Source organism: Ovis aries, chromosome 13 (genome assembly GCF_016772045.2).
Source record: "Ovis aries strain OAR_USU_Benz2616 breed Rambouillet chromosome 13, ARS-UI_Ramb_v3.0, whole genome shotgun sequence".
Taxonomy (NCBI): domain Eukaryota; kingdom Metazoa; phylum Chordata; class Mammalia; order Artiodactyla; family Bovidae; genus Ovis; species Ovis aries.
Genome location: NC_056066.1, coordinates 64,437,979 through 64,457,359, shown reverse-complemented (window position 1 = coordinate 64,457,359; position 19,381 = coordinate 64,437,979). Strand labels below are relative to the sequence as shown.

At 42.1% G+C, this 19,381-nt stretch overlaps 1 protein-coding gene across 4 annotated transcripts in view; it reads right to left on the bottom strand.

The window, feature by feature from the left end:
* Positions 1-18,818, bottom strand: part of PROCR (protein C receptor) — a 34,219-nt gene extending 15,401 nt beyond the window's left edge. Inside the window, exons 1-4 of one of the 4 annotated variants that reach the window (XM_015099846.4) lie at positions 18,694-18,818; positions 15,809-16,060; positions 15,158-15,436; positions 11,257-14,894 (exon numbers count right to left, since the gene is read on the bottom strand). In XM_015099846.4, coding sequence (XP_014955332.2) covers positions 14,773-14,894; positions 15,158-15,436; positions 15,809-16,060; positions 18,694-18,769 — 729 coding nt within the window. In that variant the 5' untranslated portion in view covers positions 18,770-18,818 and the 3' untranslated portion in view covers positions 11,257-14,772. Of the gene's footprint in view, positions 1-11,256; positions 15,437-15,808; positions 16,061-18,693 lie in introns of those variants that run through there. The other 3 variants (XM_012189121.5, XM_042230086.2, XM_060397023.1) reach the window with 3 other exon arrangements.
* Between the last annotated feature and the right edge of the window lie 563 nt (positions 18,819-19,381).

Sequence of the window (19,381 nt, the reverse complement as noted above, 5' to 3'; positions counted from 1 at the left end):
TTTGCGATCCCATGGACACCAGGCTCCTCCATCCATGGGATTTTCTAGGCAAGAGTACTGGAGTGGGTTGCCATTTCCTTCTCCAGGTAACTTCCTGACCCAGGGATAGAACCCAGGTCTCCCACATTGTAGACAGATGCTTTACCGTCTGAGCCACCAGGGAAGCCAAACCTTCTATTAACTCTTTACTGTGTAGAACTTTCTAGAAATGAGAATCATATCATCTCCCTAGAAGGTCAGAGTTACTCATCCCACTGTTTTTCTGATGCTTTACCTCTCCTTCTTCGGGATGTGAACAAGAACTTTCAGAAAAACCCTGCAAGTAATCCCATTACCTCTACAACTTATGACTCCTGTCACCTCTCACAGCATGGTAAAGGAGCATTAATTCAGGATCAAAAATCAGAAGTCCTAAGTTCTAGTGTCAGTTTTCATACCAGATAACTGTGGAACCTCGGACAAGCTGCTTAGTTTGTCCCAGCTTCAGTTTTTCCATCAGGTCAAGAGTGTATGACCTGATGAGAGTACATGGTGTAGGAATGCAAGAGATTTCAGTTCATTAATTTTGTATCTTGGAACCTTACCAAATTCACTGATTAGCACTGCCATTTCTGGTGGCATCTTTAGGATTTTCTACGTACAGTATCATGTCACTTGCAAATAGTGATTACTTTACTTCTTTTCCAGTTTGGATTACTTTTATATCTTTATCTTCTCTGATTGCTGTGCTAGGACTTCCAAAACTATGTTGAATAATTGTGGCAAGAGTGGACATTCTTGTCTTGTTCCTGATCTTAGAGGAAATACTTTCAGTTTTTCACCATTGAAAATTATATTTTCTGTGTATTTTCAATATATGGCCTTTATTATGTTGAGGTAGGTTCCCTCTATGCCCACTTTCTGGAGACTTTTTGTCATAAATAGTGTTGAATTTTGTCAAAAGCTTTTTCTGCATCTATTGAGATGACTGTATAGTTTTTATTCTTCAATTTGTTAACATGGTGTATCATATTGATTGATTTGCATGTATTGAAGAATCCTTATATCCTTGGGATAACTCCCACTTGATCATGGTGTATGATCTTTTTAATGTATTGTTAGATTCTGGTTGCTATTATTTTGTTGAGGATTTTTGCTTCTATGTTCATCAATGTGTGTAATTTTCTCTTTTTTGTGTGTGTGTGTGATATCATTGTCTGGTTTTGGTATCAGGGTGATGGTGACCTTGTAAAATGAGCTTGGGAGTTTTCTTCTGTAGTTTTTTGGAAGATTTTGAGAAGGATAGGTGTTAGTTCTTCTCTAAATGTTTGATAGAATTTGCCTGTGAAGCCGTTTGGTCCTGGACTTTTATTTGTTGGAAGGTTTTTAATCACAGTCTCAGTTTTATTACTTGTGATTGGTCTGTCCATATTTTCCATTTCTTCGTGGTTCAGTCCTAGAAGCTTATACCTTTCTAAGGATTTGTCAATTTCTTCCAGGTTATCCATTTTATTGACATATAGTTGCTTGTAGTAGCCTCTTATGACCCTTTGTGTTTCTGCGGTGTCAGTTGTAATTTCTCCTTTTTCATTTCTAATTTTATTGATCTGGGCCCTCTCTCTTTTTTTCTTGATGAATCTGGCTAAAAGTGTATCTATTTTGTTTATCTTCTCATAGAACCAGTTTTTAGTTTCACTGATCTTTGCTACTTTTCTTTGTTTCTATTTCATTTATTTCTGCTCTGATTTTTAGGATTTATTTCTTTCTACTAATTTCATTTTGATACACTAGCAATAAAAGACCAGAAAAAGAAATTAAACTGTAAAATACTGATGAAAGAAATCAAAGATGACACAGATCAAGAGAGGTACTATGTTGGTGGATTGGAAGAATCAATATTGTGAAAATGGCTATACTACCCAAAGCAACCTAGAGATTCAGTGCCTTTCCTATCAAATTGCCAATGACATTTTTCAGAAAATTAGAACAAAAAAACCTTACAATTTGTATGGAAACACAAAAGACCCTGAATAGCCAAAGCAATCTTGAGGAAGAAAAACAGAGCTGGAGGGATCAGGCTTCCTAACTTCAGACAATATTAAAAAGCTACAGTAATCAAAACAGTATGATACTGGCACAAAAACAAAAATATAGTTCAATGGAACAGGACAGAAAGCTCAGAGATAAACCCACACACCTATGATCACTTAATCTATGACAAAGCAGATAAGAATATATAATGGAGAAAAAGTCTCTTCAATAAGCAGTTTGGGTAAAACTGGACAACTATATGTAAAGAATGAAATTAGAATACTCCCTAACATCATAACAAAAACTCAAAATGGGTTAAAAACTTAAATGTAAGGCTGGACATTACAAAAACTTCCAGAGGAAAACATAGGCAGAACACTCTGACGTAAATTGCAGCAAGATCTTTTTGACCCACCTCCTAGAACAATGAAAATAAAAACAAAAATAAATAAATGGGACCTAATTAAACTTAAAAGCTTTTGCATAGCAAAAGAAACCATAAACAAGATGAAAAGACAACCCTCAGAATAGGAGAACGTATTTGCAAACAAAGCAACCAACAAGGGATTAATCTCCGAAATATACAAATAGCTCATGCAGCTCAATGCCAAAAATAACAAGCAACCCAGTCAAAAAACAGGCTGAAGGGACTTCCCTGGTGGTCCAGTGGCTAAGACTTTGAGCTCCCAATGCAGGGGGCTCAGGTTCAATCCATGATCAGGAAACTACATCCCACATGCCACAACTAAAGACCCCACAACTAAGACCTGGAGCAGTCAAATAAATAAATAAATATGTATATTTTTAAATGGGCTGAAGACCTAAATAGACATTTCTCCAAAGAAAACTTAACAGATAGAAAGAGGCCTATATTTCTGTTTTTGTGCCAGTACCATGCTATCTTGACTACAGAAACTCAGTCCCATATTCAGGCTGCATTTCTACCTCTAATTCTCTTGCTATTTCCACACCATCTGCAGTTGCTTTCTCTGCTGAAGTCTTGAACTTTTTGAAGTCACTGATGAGGGTTGGAATCAACTTCTTCCAAATTTCTGTTAATGTTGCTATTTGACCCCTTAATATACATGTATCTTTTTTGACTGTGCCAAATGGCATGGAATCTTAGTTTCTGGACCAGGGATTGAACCCCACCCCCTGTACTGCAAGTGCATATTCTTAACCCCTGGACTGCCAGAAAAGTCCAGCCTTGTCTTATATGTCTTTAATGGCATCTAGAATGGTGACTCCTTTCTAGAAGGTTATTAATTGACTTAGCCTAGATCCATCAGAGAAATCACCACGATGGCAACTATAGGCTTACGGAAAGTATTTCTTAAATAAAGAAAGTTGAAGTTGTAATGACTCCTTGATCCATGGGCTACAGAATGGATGTTGTGTCAGCAGGCATGAAAATAACATTAACCTCACTGTCTATCTTCATCAGAGCTCTTGGGTGACCAGTTGCATTAATGAGCAGTAATATTCTGAAAGGAATCTTTTTTAAAATTTTTATTCCAAAGAAGTGGATCTCAACAGTGGGCTTAAAATATTCAGTAAGCTCTGTTGTAAACAGATGCACTGTCATCCAAGCTTTGTTATTCCATTTATAGAGCACAGGCAAAGTAGATTTAGCATAGTCTTAAGGGCCCTAAGATTTTTAGGATAGTAAATGACCAGTGGCTTCAACTTAAAGTTACTAGGTGGATTAACACCTAACAAGAGAGTCAGCCTGCCTTTTGAATCTTTAAAGCCAGGTATTGACTTCTCTTCTTGAGCTATGAAAATCCTAGATGGCATCTTCCAATAAAAGGGTGTTTCATTTACACGGAAAATCTGTTGTGTGGTGTGTGCTGCTTTTCTATGTCTATGGAATTCTCCAAGCAGGAATATTGGAGTGGGTTGCCATTTCCTACTCCAGGGGATCTTCCTGACTCAGGGATCGAACTAGTGTCTCTGGTGTCTTCTGCACTGAAAGGCAGATTCTTTTTACCACTAGTGCCACTGGGGAAGCCCACTTGTTTAGTGTGACCACCTTCATTACTTATTTTCACTACATCTGGGTAATTTGCTGCAACTTCTATATCAGCCCTGAATATTCATTGGAAGGACTGATGCTGATGCTGAAGCTGAAGCTCCACTACTTTGGCCATCTGATGTGAAGAGCTGACTCGGAAAAGACCCTGATGCTGGGAAAGATTGAAGGCAGGAGAAGGGGATGATAGAGCTCTGGGAGATGGTGAAGGACAGGGAAGCCTGGCATGCTGTGGTCCATGGAGTCACAAAGAGCTACTGAACTACAACTACATCAGCATTTTTACTTTACCTTGCACTTTTATGTTGCAGAGATGGCTTCTCTCCTCAACCTCATGAACTAACATTTGCTAGCTTCAAACTTTTCTTCTCTAACTTCCTCACCTCTCTCAGGCTTCATAGAATTGAAGAGTGAAAGTGAAATTTGCTCAGTTGTGTCCAACTCTTTGCGACCCCCTTGACTATACAGTCCATGGAATTCTCCAGGCCTGAATACTGGAGTGGGTAGTCTTTCCCTTCTCCAGGGTATCTTTCCAACCCAGGGATCGAACCCAGGTCTCCCTATTGCAGGCAGATTTTTTTTTTTACCAGCTGAGCCCCTAGGGAAGCAAGTTAGGGCCTTATTCTGGATGAAACTTTGACATAAGGGAATGTTGTGGCTGGTCTGATCCTCTCTCCAGATCAACCTTTCTCCATATCAGCAATAAGGCTGTTTCACTTCTTTATCATTCATGAGCTACTGAAGTAGCATTTTTAATTTCCTTTAAGAACTTTTCCTTTGTAATCACAACTTAGTTAACTTTTTGGTACAAGAGGTCTAGCTTTCAGCCTAATTTGGCTTTCAATATGCCTTTCTCACTAACCTTGATAATTTCTAACTTTTGATTTAATGTGAGAAATGCACAACTTTTCCTTTCATGTAAACACTTAGAAGCCATTGTAGGATTATTACTGGCCTAATTTCAATACTGCTGTGTCTCAGGGAATAGACAGGCCCAAGGAAAGGGAGTGACACAGAGGAACGGTCAGTTGGTGGAGCACACACATTTAATAAGTTTGCCATCTTATATAAGCAGAGTTCATGGAGCCCCCAAACAATTACAACAGTAACATCAAAGATCAGTGATCACAGACCACCATAACAAATGTAATAATGATGAAAAAGTTGAAATATTGTGAGAATTAACAAAAATGTGACACAAAGACAGGAGGTAAGCAAATGCTGTTGGAAAAATGCCTCTGGTAGACTTGCTCAATGCAGGGTTGCCACAAACCTTCAGTTTGTAAAAAAACTGCAATATGTAAAATAGATAGCTAGTGGGAAGTTGCTGTATAAAACAACTCCCAGTCTGGTGCTTTGTGATGACCTAGAGGTGGGGGTGTAGGGAATGGGAGAGATACTCAAGAGGGAAGGGATATATGTATCCTTATGGCTGATGGAGTCGGACACCACTGAGCAACTTCACTTTCATGCATTGGAGAAGGAAATGGCAACCTACTCCAGTGTTCTTGCCTGGAGAATCCCAGGGATGGGGGAGCCTGGTGGGCTGCCGTCTACGGGGTCGCACAGAGTTGGACATGACTGAAGTGACTTAGCAGCAGCAGCAGCATAGCTGATTTACCTTGTTGTACGGCAGAAACCAACACAACATTGTAAAATGATTATACTCCAATAAAAAAAAAAAGAAACACAAACCCACAACCCTACAACATCTGTGGGGTGTAATAAAGCAAAACACAATAAAACAAGGTACACCTGCATTGAGATATAACTCACATACCATAAAATTCATCCATTTAAAGAATGCAATTCAGTGTTTTCTCTATCTTGTGCAACTATCATCACAGTCCAAATTTAGAATATTGTAATTACCCCAGAAAGTAACCCTGTATCCTTTAGCAGTCACCTTCTCTCAACACCTCCTCCTCCCAACACTAAGCACCACCAATATATTTTCTATATCTATGGATTTCCTATTCTGGACATTTCAGGTAAATGGAATCATGCAAGATGTGTTTCTTTGTGACTGGCTTCTTTTATTTATCATAATGTTTTCAAGGCTTATCCTTGTTGTAGCACATTATCAGTACTTCATTCATGTTTATGGCTATGCAATATTCTGTTGTAGAAACACACCACAGTTTGTTTATCCATTCATCAACTGATAGATATTTGAATTGTTTCCACCCTTTGGCTGTTATGAACAATACTGCTATGAACATTTATGTAGAAGCATTTGTGTAGACATATTTTCAATTCTCTTGAGTACATTCCAGGAATGGAATTGCTGAGTCAATTGAAAAGTACGTTTAACTCCTTGGGAACTGTTCAATGACTTCCGAGGTAGGCGTACCATTTTATATTTCCAACAGCAATATCTGAGGGTTCCACTTTCTCCACATCCTCACCAATACTGGTTTATTGTCTGTCATTAAATTTTAGCCATTCTTGATGGTGTGAAATGGTATCTCAGTATAGCCTCAATTTGCGTTTCCAACATGGGTTTGGATGAACTCCGGGAGTTGGTGATGGACAGGGAGGCCTGGTGCACTGCGGTTCATAGGGTCACAAAGAGTCGGACACGACTGAGCGACTGAACTGAACTGAATGATTAATGATGTTGAACATCTTTTCATGTGCTTTTGACCACTGACATATATTCTTTTAAGAAATGCTTATTCAAATTTTTTGCCTGTTTTTATATTGGATTATCTTTTTATTTTTGTGTTATAAGAGCTCTTTATATATTCTCAATACTAGATCCTTATTAGATATACGATTTACAAATATGTTCCTCTATTCTGTGGGATATGTTTTCATTTTATTGATAGTGTGTTGTGAAGCACCAAAGTATTTTATTTTGATGAAGTGCAATTTATCTATTATCTTCCTTTGTTGCCTGTATGTTTTGTATTATAGCTAAGAAATCACCACCCAATCTTAGGCCAATATTTACACTTACGTTTTCTTCTAAGAGTTTCATGGCTTATATTTAGTACTTTGATCCATTTTGAGTTGATTTGTGTTTTTAGTGTAAGGTTGGAATTCTGACTTCATTCTTTTGCATGTTGATATCCAGCCATCCCAGCACCATTTATTGAAAAAATTATTCTTTCTCCATTGAATTATGTTAGCAAATTGGAGAAAATCAGTTGACCATGATATAAGGGTTTATTTCTGGAGTCTCTGTCCTTTCCCATTGATCTATATGTCTGTTGTTATGCCAGTAAAATACTCTGTGGATCACTGTAGCTTTGTAGTAAGTTTTTAAATCAAGAAGTGTTAGTCCCCAACTTTTTTTTCCAATATATTTTTGTGGGCTATTTTGGGTCTCTTGCACTTCCATATGAATTTTACCAATTTCTACAAAAAAAAAAAGGCAGTTGAGATTTTAATAGAGTCTGCATTGAATCTGTAGATTAGTTTGGAGACTATTGCTGCCTTAATATATTAAGTCTCTGATCAAGGAATACAGGCTGTTTTTCATTTATTTAGAACTTCTTTAATTTTTTTCGATAAAGATTTTTACTTTTTGTTTTAAAGATCTTATGCTTTTTTTGTTAAATTTATTTTTAAGTATTTTATTCTTTTTCATGCTATTCTAAAGGAATTTTTCTTCTTAAATTAATTATTGGATGGTTTATTGCTAGTGCATAGGATTACAATTTGTTTTTATATATTGATCTTGTATTCTGCAATGTTGCCAAACTTGTTTATTAGCTCTAATAGCTGTTTTTAGTAGATTTTTAAAGATTTTCCACATATAAAATCATGTCATTTCTGAACAGATATACTTTTATTTCTTCCCTTCCAATCTAGGTGCCTTTTTTCTCGCCTGATTTTATTCTTACCTGTAGAACCTGAAGTATTGATATAGTATTTTTTAAAAGTAGGTAGAGCAGAAATTCTTGTTGTTTCTGATTTTAGGGAAAAAGTTAAGTATGATGTTAACTGTGGGCTTGTCTGTAGATAATGTTTATAAGGTTGAACAAGTTCTCTTCTATTTCTAATTTGTTAAGTGTGTTTTTCATACAAGGTATTGGATTTTATCAAATGCTCTTTCTTCATCTACTGACTGGGTTGATTTTGTCTTTTATTTTATTGATATGGTGTATTACACAGACTGACTTTCATAAATTGAGCCATTTATCCCTGGGATAAATCTTACTTTATCATGGTATGTCATCCTTTTTATATTTTGTTGGATTCAATTTGTTAATACTTTGTTAAGAATTTTTGTGTCTCTATTAATTAGATAGCTGTAGCTGTCTTGTAATTCTCTATCTGGTTTTGGTCTCAAAGTAATACTGGCTTCATAGGATGACCTGGAAAGTGTTCCCTCTCCTATTTTTTGAAAGAGTTTATCAAGGATTAATGTTAGTTCTTTAAATGTGGTAGAATTCACCAGTGAAGTAATTTGGGCCTGGGCTGGCATTTTTTTGTGGGAAGTTTAAAAATTGCTAATTCAACATCTTTGCTTGTTATAAGTCTAGTTTTACATTTTCATGTCTTCTTAGTCTGGGTCAGTTGTTTGTATTTTTTAGGAATTTGTCAGTTTCATCAGTGTTATCTAATTTGTTGACAAACAGTTGTTTGTACTAGTCCTTACAATCATTTTAATTTCTGTGATAATATTTGTAACTTGATCTTCTCTTTTTTCTTGATAAGTCTAGCTAAAAGTTTTGTCAAATTTGTTTATTTTTTCAAAGATCAACTCTTGTTTTATTTTTTATAGTCTCTATTTCACTTATCCACTCTAAAGCTTATTAATTCCATTCTTCTACTAGATTTAGGTTGAAGTTGCTCCTCTTCTTCTAGCTTCTTAGATGGAACGTTAGGTTACTGATTTGAGCTATTCCTTCTTTTTTAATATAGGCACTTAAACCTATACACTTCCCCCATCTCTAACTAATCTAGCCACATCTCATAAGTTTTGAGATGTTTCACTCACCTCAAACTATTTTCTAGTTTAGCTCACGAAATTTTTTTTGACCCATTTTAAAATTTAGGAATGTGTTGTTTACATACAAATCTATGAATTTGCCAAATTTTCTTTTTATTGATTTCTAACTTAATTCCACTTAATCCCAAAGAACATACTTTTAATGATTTTCTTTTTAAATTATCGAGACTTGTTTCATGGCCTAACACATGATCTGTCCTTGAAAATGGTCCATGTAAACTTGAGAAGAATATATATTCTGCTGTTGTAGGATGGAGAACCCTATAGATGTGTATTAGGTCTAGTTGGTTTATATTGTTCAAGTCTTCTGTGTCATTGATTTTCTGTAATTATTTAAAAATGGAGTACTGAAGCCTGCAATTATTATTGCTGGATAGGAATTTGCCAGGGAGAGAAAAGAACGTGGCATGAAATGGCACGACCAGAAAGGACAAGGTATGGTGGGGAAACAAGGGTGGCTTGAAGAGGATAGAAGGCAGGTTGAGAGAGGGGGAGGGTACTGTAGACTGAATGTTTGTGTCTCCCCCTCCCAAATTCAGATGTTGAAACCTAATCCTCATTGTGGTGGTATATGGAGGTGGGACATTTGGGAGGTGATTAGGTCATGAATGGGATAAGTACCCTTAGAAAAGAGACTCCAGAGAGCCCCCTCCCCAGTTCTACCTTATGAGGACACTAAGAAGATGGGCACCTGTGGACCAAGAAGTAGGCCCTCATCAGACACTGAGTATGCCAGCAGCTCAGTCTTGAACTTCCTAGCTTTGAGAACTGTGAGAAATAAATGCTTTTTCGTTTAAGCCACCCAGTCTGAACAGACTGAGACAGAGGGGTTGAAGATGAAACTAGAGAAAAGATAGGTTGGTGCTGGTTTATGGAGAGTCCTAAACTCCAAACTAAGGAATTTAGATTTTATCCTATACACAATGGAAGAACTAAAGAATTCTGAACTGAAGACTGGCATGTTATCAGAAGCATTCTGATGGCAACTTTTCGAGGGGACTAAAAGAGAGTCAGATCTAATTCTAACAATTCAAGTTAGAGTTGGTGAAAGCCTGAACTACTGCAGCTCCAGCACTGATGAAATGGATGATGTAACATCTCAGAGCATTAGTACATCTGACTCACACTCCAAGACTTCACTCTTCCAGGCTGGTTTCTTCCCACCTTCTCCTTTCCGTTTTGCCTCCTCACTTGGGAGAAGGGTTGGTACAGTCTTGATCTGGATGTGTCCATGCCAGGCCCTTAAACTTAGGGTCGATGGGTCTTAGTCTACCTGCAGCCGAGAACTTCCCTGGTGGGCCAGTGGTTAAGACTCCATGCTCCCACTGCAAGGGGACAGGGGTCTGTCTCTGCTCAGGGAACTAAGATCCCACATGCTGCAGGGTGTGTCTGAAATAAATAAATAAGTACAATGCAGCTGAAAGGGGAAAGAAAACTTCAGCAGTTTTCTATCCAACAACATGTGATAATTTTCCAGGTTTTTTTTTTTTTTTTTTTCCACCTAGAGAACACTCCTTCACCAGGTATTAGAGGTTCAGTACAACAAAACCCCAGCCTACTCTCGAGTCTCATTTTCCACTCTCTATTCTCTAGCCCCACTGGGCTGGTTATCCTTCCTCACATCTACTCTGTTTTTTTTCTAACTCTAAGCCATTATTTAAGCTGCTCTATGTTTTCTATCTGTGCACAGTCAGATCTTACCCTCCATAAAACCCATCCCTTCCCCCCACACATTCCTCTGATGCTCTGTTTTGGAAAGAGTTGAAAAAGCATAAATTCTAGAATGTGAAGGCATGGGTTTGAATTCTGACTCTCCCACTTACTTTGTTTACTTACTTTCCTTTTTACTCTTCTAACTAAGCCTATTTCCTAATTTAAAATGAGGAGACTGCCTTTCTTAAGAGATCTTACGCAGTATTAAACTATACATGAAAGTTAAAGAATTTAAAAACTATAAAGCACTATGTAAATCACACCATAGCATCTTTATATGTTTCTTCCAGATATTAGGATATCTCAACACTTTTTTTTTTTTTTTTGGCCCTGGGTCTTTGCTGTGGTGCTTGGCTTTCTCTAGTCGAGGTGCATGGGCTCCAGAGCATGTGGGCTCAGTAGCTGCAGTCTGTGGGCTTAGTTGCCCCGTGGCATGTGGGATATTAGTTCCCCAACCAGGGATCGAACCCAAGTCCCCTGCATTGCAAGGCAGATTCTTAACCACTGGACCACCGTGGAAGTCCCTTGTCTTGTATTATTTTTATTTGTGTATGTTTTATCTTGCCAAGTAAACAATGAGCTCCTCAAGAAGGATCATGTCTTAATCACTTAGTATTGTACTGACAAATATTTACTGGATGAATAAACGCATTGATAAGTAAATGAGTAAATACAATAAGAGATATAGGAACATTTAGGGTTTTGTTTTGCCAACATCTGAAAGCCTGTCTTCTTAATGAGAGATAGGGTCCCAACTCCCACAAGAGAAACCAAAGATGCTTAAAGTTTCCCTCTCCATCACCCCCTTGTAACTATGGCAAAGGCAACATGATCCAGGCATGGCCATTTGAATGCTTTCACCAGGACTTTGAATCTTGAACAAATAGTGTAAGACACAGGGTAGAATTTCTTTAAGATGACACCATGCAGTGGTGATGAAAGCAGTGACTCCAGCTGTGGTTTCTTTAACTAGATCATTACAAAAATGAGGAAGAGTCTATCATCATGGTCTAGTCAAAAGACTGAGAAATTTTCTGTTTGGAAACAGACACAGAGAGAGTCAGTCACAGGTTGGAACTTTGGGAAGCAGATGCCAAGACAGGATTTGAAGTGCAAGACATTAACTAGGGTCAGGAAATAGGATTGAAAAGAGAAATCAAACTATAATGTAGGTCTGACAAAGACCCAGGCTGGTTTCTTTGCACCAACTAGATAGGAATCACGAGAGACCCCTCCAACTGGCATGGAGACTGGCCTTTCCTGAGGCCACACAAGCAGGTCCCTGAGGTCCCCGTCGTAACTCGAGAGGAACCTGCCACAACCAGGAGGTTCTCCCCTCCAGGCGAGATGAGGCCCTTTTCCGCTGCAGCGTCTCGAGGGAAATCACACCTTCACTCTTGAACCGCGAAAGGGTCCTTAACACCCTTGCGTCAACTCAAGAAGTTCCCCGACATACCCATCTCCACCTGAGAGGAACACCGAGGGTCCCGCTACAATTCAAGAGGAGCGCCTTTTCCCCTTCCTCCAACCTGGTGGGGAGCTCTGGAGTAAATACAGCTCATCAGAAATACAGTGGTGTTTCCCTGTATTTCAGTGACTTCCCTGGTGGTCCACTGGTTAAGAATCTGCCTGCCAAGCAGGGAACAAGTTTGATCTCTGGTCCAAGAAGATTCCACATGCGCTGGAACAAGTAAGCCCGTGTGTCACAACCACTGGGCCAGCACTCTGCAGCCTGTGAATCGCAACTACTGAGCCCAAGTGCTGCAACTACTGAAGCCTGTGAGCCTAGAGCCTGTGCTTCACAACAAGGGAAGCCATCGCAATGAGAAGCCTATACACTGCAACGAAGGGTAGCCCCCACCTGCCACAACTAGAGAGAACTCGAGCACACGACAAAGACCCAGCACAGCCATAAACAAACAAAATTTAGAAAGAAATACAGTGGGTCAGAATGGCTGAACCTTTATACTTTATACCCTGGCTTTGCTCAGTCACTGGGTGAGAATGCTCCCAGGATGGGCATGACCTTGTGCAGGACTGTGCTCTGCAGTGAGACAGACACTAAAGGAACGGGAGCCTTTAGAGGTTATCTACTGATTATATTCTCTATAGCTAAACAGTACATCTTTCCTTGAAGGCAAAACTGGGTGGGACACCTGTTGTGCCTACCAGAGAAAGAGATGAATTGTGACCTTGTGAACAAAGCAATAGAGTGGAAAGGAAGGAGAGGATTCTACAGATACTGTATTTTGTAGGTGGGGATGAAGGGGAGTAAACAAAGGTTAACACTGAGGTCTCTACATTGATATGATTTGATGGTAATTCTGTTTAACCTGGAGTAAACAACAGATGAGAGAGAACAGGATTGAGGAGATAGATAAGGAATTTCATTTTGAACATGTTGACTTTGAAATGTCTGCAAAATATTGAGGTAGAGATGATTTCAAAAATCAAGGCAAATATGGGTGGATCAGGAGCTCAGCAGCAAGTGCCAGATTTATTAAGTATACATATATTGTCTTATATGGTGGTAGGGTGGTGGTTTAGTCACTAAGTTGAGTCTGCCTCTTGTGACCCCCATTAACTGTAACCTGCCAGGCTCCTTTGTCCATGGGATTTCCCAGGCAAGAAAACTAGAGTGGGTTGTCATTTCCTCCTTCAGGGGATCTTCCCGACCCAGGAATCAAACGCACTTCTGCACTGTAGGCAGTTTCTTTACTGCTGAGCCACCAGAAAGCCCATTTATCTTATATATACATAAAATTTAATACTCATAATGCATCTATGAGGTAGGTATTGTTATACCCTTAAGGGTTATTTATTACACCCTTTTTGTATATTTTATTATACCTTTTGTTTATGAAGTGAGGAAGTTAAGTGCCTGGCTCAAGGAGGTAAAACTTGAGTCTGTCTTATGACAAAGCACATGCTCTCAAAGACATCATGATGTTTCCCCACGGAAACCACCATATGTAGACAGTATTTGAAGTCATGGAAGTTAATAGGTCACCGGAAATGGTACAGTTTAAGGGGGGACAAAAGGAGCCAAAAAAGGAATTTTTAAGGAAGTCAACATTTCAAAGGTGAATTGAGGAAGCTGACACATACAAATGGACTGACTGAGTGGCCAGAACAGTTTTTAAAAGTGAGAAGTATGCTATCTCAGAAGTTAGGGTGAAAAGAAATTCCTAGTCCACAAAGTGAATTGTTGCAAATGTCATGGAAGATGAAGGTTTCACATGTAGAGGTCACTGATGATCTTAGAGCAGTTTATAGACAAGTCAGATTGCAGTGGATTGGATAGCGAGTGTGACATGAGGAAGTAGAAGCAAAGGGTTAAGGAATTCCCTGGTTAGGGAACTAGATCCCACATGTTGTAATTAAGACCTGGCACAGCCAAATAAGTATTTTTTTTTAAAAAGAAGTTCTCTCTTTCTTAAGAAAAGGTGGGAGGGGGGCGGTATGAGCTACTTTCCCCAAAGTTTTGCAAAGTAGAGGAAATAATGCTGTATACATAAGTAAGGAATTTTATTAGTTATTATTATTGATTACTTAATAACTCCTTGGTCCCATATTACTTGAATTTCACACTTCCATCATTTCTCTGGTTACCACTACCTCTATTGCACCAGTGTCTCTTCCCAAATCTAACTAACATAACTGAAAGCACAGAATGTTGGTTATTTGGGTTGTGGATGACTTGTTTTACTTGGTCGTGTGTTTTGAATGCCTCAGATTCTGTCTTTGAAAGAAGGGCCATAGACCACCTCTGTTGCCCCAACTCCATCATCTGTTTTCCACGAATACAAATAAGCATTCATTTCCTAGACCAATTCAGCAAAATATAGGAGTTCTTTGGTTCTTAGCAAGTCGAGTACCCTGTCTGCCTAGGCTCCTCTCCTTCCTTCCCCCAAACTCTTGGCGGGCAGATCTCAGAGAAGAAATGAGCTGCCACTCTAAATCTTCCGGAATATAATGTCCCAGACGGAGAGTCTGCACAGTTCTGCAGTGAGCTGAATCAGTCTAGCCTTTTTCCAGCGAGGGCTGGAGATAATCAACACCGCCGCCGTCCACCTGTGCACAGGAAGATGCCTACAGCCACTCCAGTGACGATGAAACAGCCCACCAGGACGCCCAGGACCAGTGAAGTGTAGGAACGGCCTGTTTGGCTTCCTGCTGAACGTGGGAAGAGTTAGCTTGAAGAACATACCCCCAAACAAGTGAGTCCATGGTTTTAGTCAAACCCCAAAGGATTTCTTCCCCAAAGGATTTCTTCCCCAATGGAAGTAGCGGAGGGGCTAGTTTACCAATTCACATAAGATGTGTGTACTCAGTCCCAAATCGCCAGCCCTGGGCCTCCTGTTGCTCAAGGTATCCATCTTTCAGTTCCACCCATTTGCTTGGAACCCACCCAAGGTCCCTCCCTGAGCCCATCATACCTTTCAAGTTGTTCGTGGTGATGTGTTTCTGAATGTATTGCACACAGGTGTCCTGTAGAAATTCCCGCAGTTCGTACCGAGTTCGATTGTACTTGTTTAGCTGGTCAACCGTGTAGGTGACCACTCTGGACGGTGCATGAGGTTCCGCCACCCATGAGGCTGTCTTCGGCTGGAAATTTACAAAGGAGCTTCCATTCACAGCCACTTCGAAGAAGACACGGGCTTCCGAGCCCTCAGGAGGCAACTCGCAGCCCAGGGAGCAGCGAATGATCAGAGGAACTGTAGGTAGGGGATTCAGGATCAGGGGACAGTGTGGAAAAGGTGTCAGGTGTGAGGGGGAAACGGAGATCAGGGTGTAAGGTGGACCAGGGACAGGGATTCCCAACAGGGACCCCCTCGAAGTCTTGCCAAGCAGGAAAAGGGCCTGACGGAAAGTACAGTACGTCAGCTAGGATACCGACTCTTCTCCAGCCTCAAGCACCCACCCAGCAAATCAGCAAAGGCAACGCCGGGCGGGGACACCCATCCCAGTACTCGGCCCCGCCTCGTTCTTCCATAAGCCCGCCCCCCTCGTTATGGCCCGCCCACAGGCCACGCCTCCCACCTCAAGGGCCCGCCCTCGCCAGCCCCGCCCCCGTGTGCGTCACTCACAGGTCACGCCCCGCTCCTGGTGCACCACCTGCACCAAGCCCACGAACTCCTCCAGGTAGCGATTCAGGTATCTCTTCGTGAGTGCCCAGCTGTCGGGCTCCTGCAAGGGCTGCAGCTGTTGGATCGAGACGTTGTGGCCTGGGCCTTCCAGCACATGCGTCAGGACCCCCCCCAGCGTCGCGTTGCCCCAGTGCCACACTTGAGAGGGGTTGCGGAAGTAGGAGACCTGGATCATTTGGAGCTCCCACGGGCCTGGGGGCGGAAGTCAGAGCGTCTGGTCCGGGCCGGCGTGGGAGGGGTCAGCGTGTAACTCGATATAATAACTCCCCACCCAGAGTTCAGCCGCCCACCTTCTTGGCCCTTTATAAACATAAATTGCCCTCCCACCCTTCCACCCATTTGACGCTGTCAAGTAACTCTGTCAGGAGCGCAGGACAGGGGTTATTATTATCTTTGTTTTACAGGTGAGGAAACTGAGGCTAGACGTGCAGAAGCCAGTTGCCTCAGGATAATCCAGACAAGTGGAAGAGCCACTCTGACCTCCTTTCAAGCTCTCACCCCTTCCTCCCCCCCCCCCCCCTCCCCATCCCCCCGCCATTTCCAGTTGGTTATTAAATCCTGGTGGCTCAGACACCTGCAATGAGGGAGACCTGGGTTCAATGCCTGGGTCCAGAAGATCCCCTGGAGAAGGAAATGGCAACCCACTCCAGTATTCTTGCCTGGGAATTCCCAAGGACAGAGGAGCCTGGTGGGCTACAGTCCATGGGGTTGCAAAGAATCGGACACGACTGAGGGACTAACACATTTTCACATGAAGACCCAATTTCATCTCCTATTCTCTGCCTGTTCTGCTGCTGCCCTACTTCAGGCCTTAGTCGTTCTCATCTGGACTGGAGTAGTGATTTCCTCGTCCCCTCCACTCATCCTTTAGTCTCATGCCTTTTTATCTGACCTCCACCTGGCCCAGAGATAACATTACATCCTTCTGCTTAAAATCTTCCAGGGACACACTCCTCAATCAACAGCAACGACAATAATAGCTGCTGCTGCTGCTAAGTCGCTTCAGTTGTGTCCGACTCTGTGCGACCCCATAGACGGCAGCCCACCAGGCTCCGCAGTCCCTGGGATTCCCCAGGCAAGAACACTGGAGTGGGTTGCCATTGCCTTCTCCAATGCATGAAAGTGAAAGTGAAGTCGCTCAGTCATGTCCAACTCTTTGCGACCCCATGGACTGCAGCCTACCAGGCTCCTCCATCCATGGAATTTTCCAGGCAAGAGTACTGGAGTGGGTTGCCATTGCCTTCTCCGAATAATAGCTATTAAGTGCTTATTATGACCTGGGCACTATACTTTACATGCACTATTATCTTATTTGTGCCTTCCTCCCATTAAGTTGATGTAGTAGCTACTATTATTAACCCCATCCATATGGAAAACAGACAAGTGGCATAGGAGAGTTAAGATTAGCATGCAGGGCGTCTGAATCCAGCACTCTTAGCCACTCGACTACACTGTCTCCCTATAAGCTATCTGTCTATAGATTCGATCCAAAGTCTTTAGCCTGACATTCAAAGCTTCCCGAAGGCTGGTTCCCGCACCCCCCACCCCTGTCTCTCCCTCCTCCCAGCTCTTTGGGTCTCTTCCCTATGCTTAGATAGTACTTCAGTACTTGGAGTCTGTCATGCTGGCTTTCGGCTGACATGTGAATAGCATGGCAGGGTTGCTCTGCCTCTTGGCAAACTTCTATTCATGCTTTAAGGCCCAGCTCTATTGCCCTCTCCTTAGAGACGTTTTCCTAATGCTTCTCCTCTTTACCCTCCCATACACAGTGAGTCAATTTCAATGATCCCAGATTCTGCATAACTGTCTTCAAACACACAGACTTCCATCCCTCTTGGCACTGGAATCATGTCTGATTATCTCTGCCTCCTACACCTGCCAAGGGCCTGGCATGGAATTGGTGCCCAGAGAATGTCTGAGGAGGGAATGAGTCCCAGTTTGTAAATCTGGGGGTGTCTCTGTCCATGTCTGCATCTGAGAAGTTGTGCTCTGTATCTGTAGATGTGAATAAGTATATCTGTGTGGGTCATCCCCAGACAAGGTTCTTACCTGCTAGGTGACCAGTCTCCTTTGTAAAATGGAGATAATAGTATTACCCACCTTGCAAAGATTTTGTTGAGGTTAAATGAGTCAATATACGTATTAAGTGTAGTGAGCACTCATTGAATACTGGTTATTTGCTGTCTCTTTGGGGCAGGGGGTGGGAGAGCAATTATAATGCAGGGTAGAAACTCCCCTTCTCTGCTTAAGTGCAGCCACTGTGACAGCCTGATCCCCATTGAGTTTTCCTACTGACTGCAGCTTGTCGCTCCCCTGAGTTTCCCCTCACCAGTCTTCCTCCACCATCTCTAGTCTCCTCTTCTGCCTCCCAGTTCTCAGTCCTAGTCTTTCCCCCAAACTCCCATCACTTCTCAGAGTCTCTCTCATTCCTTCTATCTCTCGTCTCATCTCTTTTCCCATCTTCCCTAAACTCACCTCCATCCACCATCACCCTCAGACCTCTCCCTCTCCAGACTTCACCCACCCACCTCTCCCCTCTCCCCATGGCTAATTCTCTCACCCTTTCTACCAGCCCCTTTCCCATTTGTCTAGCGTTGTTTCCCCCTAGCCTCCTCCATCTCCCCCTTCCCAGAAGCTAAACTGTAACTTCCTCACCTTGGCTTGGGGACACAAACCAGTCCCCAGGATCGCCTTCCCTCTGGAGCTATCCAGCTGGCTGCAGGCCCAGAACCTAGGGGATAAACTCTCCTCTGGTCTTGCCCGGGCACCCAGATAGGCTGAGTCCCAGGAACCATCCCAGGACAGGACATATGCCCTTGACTCACCATCTGAGGCTTCCTGGCTGCGGAGGGCCCAGCCGGGCAGGAGCAGCGGCAGCAGGGGCAGCAGTGTTGTCAACATTCTGTGCTGAGACTCTCAACCCCACCCGGGCTCTTGGCTCTGGCAGACTGGGGGCTCCGCCAGCTGCTGCCTAGGGGAAGAAGAAATGAGGACTGTTTGGGAGGGGAGGAGGCTGGAAGGTGGCCAGGGCTTGGGAGGAGAAAGAGGGCGGCAGGCTTATAAAGTGTTATTCTTACCGTCTCATTTCCTACTGGGGGGCCGGCCTCCCTCTTCCCCTCCCTCTGCCCCACCCAGCATCACACCCTCCCGCCCAGACCTGCCTTTTCCCTTTTCCCTGGGCCGCTTCCGAGGAACAGTGAGCGGAAAAGGGGGAGAAGGGCCAGAGAGAAGTCCTGCCCTCGATGAGTCAGCGGGTGGGGCATCTACTTAAGAGCAGATTTTAGGATGTTGAGATCAGCATGCTTCTGATGGGGAAACTGAGGCCCAGAGATTACCCAAAGTGTATACATCATGGTGATGACAGATCCAGGGTTAGAATTCAGTTTTCCAATATGTTGACTACATTTTATCGGAATTTTTAGTAAATAGTAATTATACAGTCAGGGATCTTGTTCTCAGAAATAGTCACAAAATGAAGATAAAGCAGCTTCATGCAGCATTGTTTGAAACAGG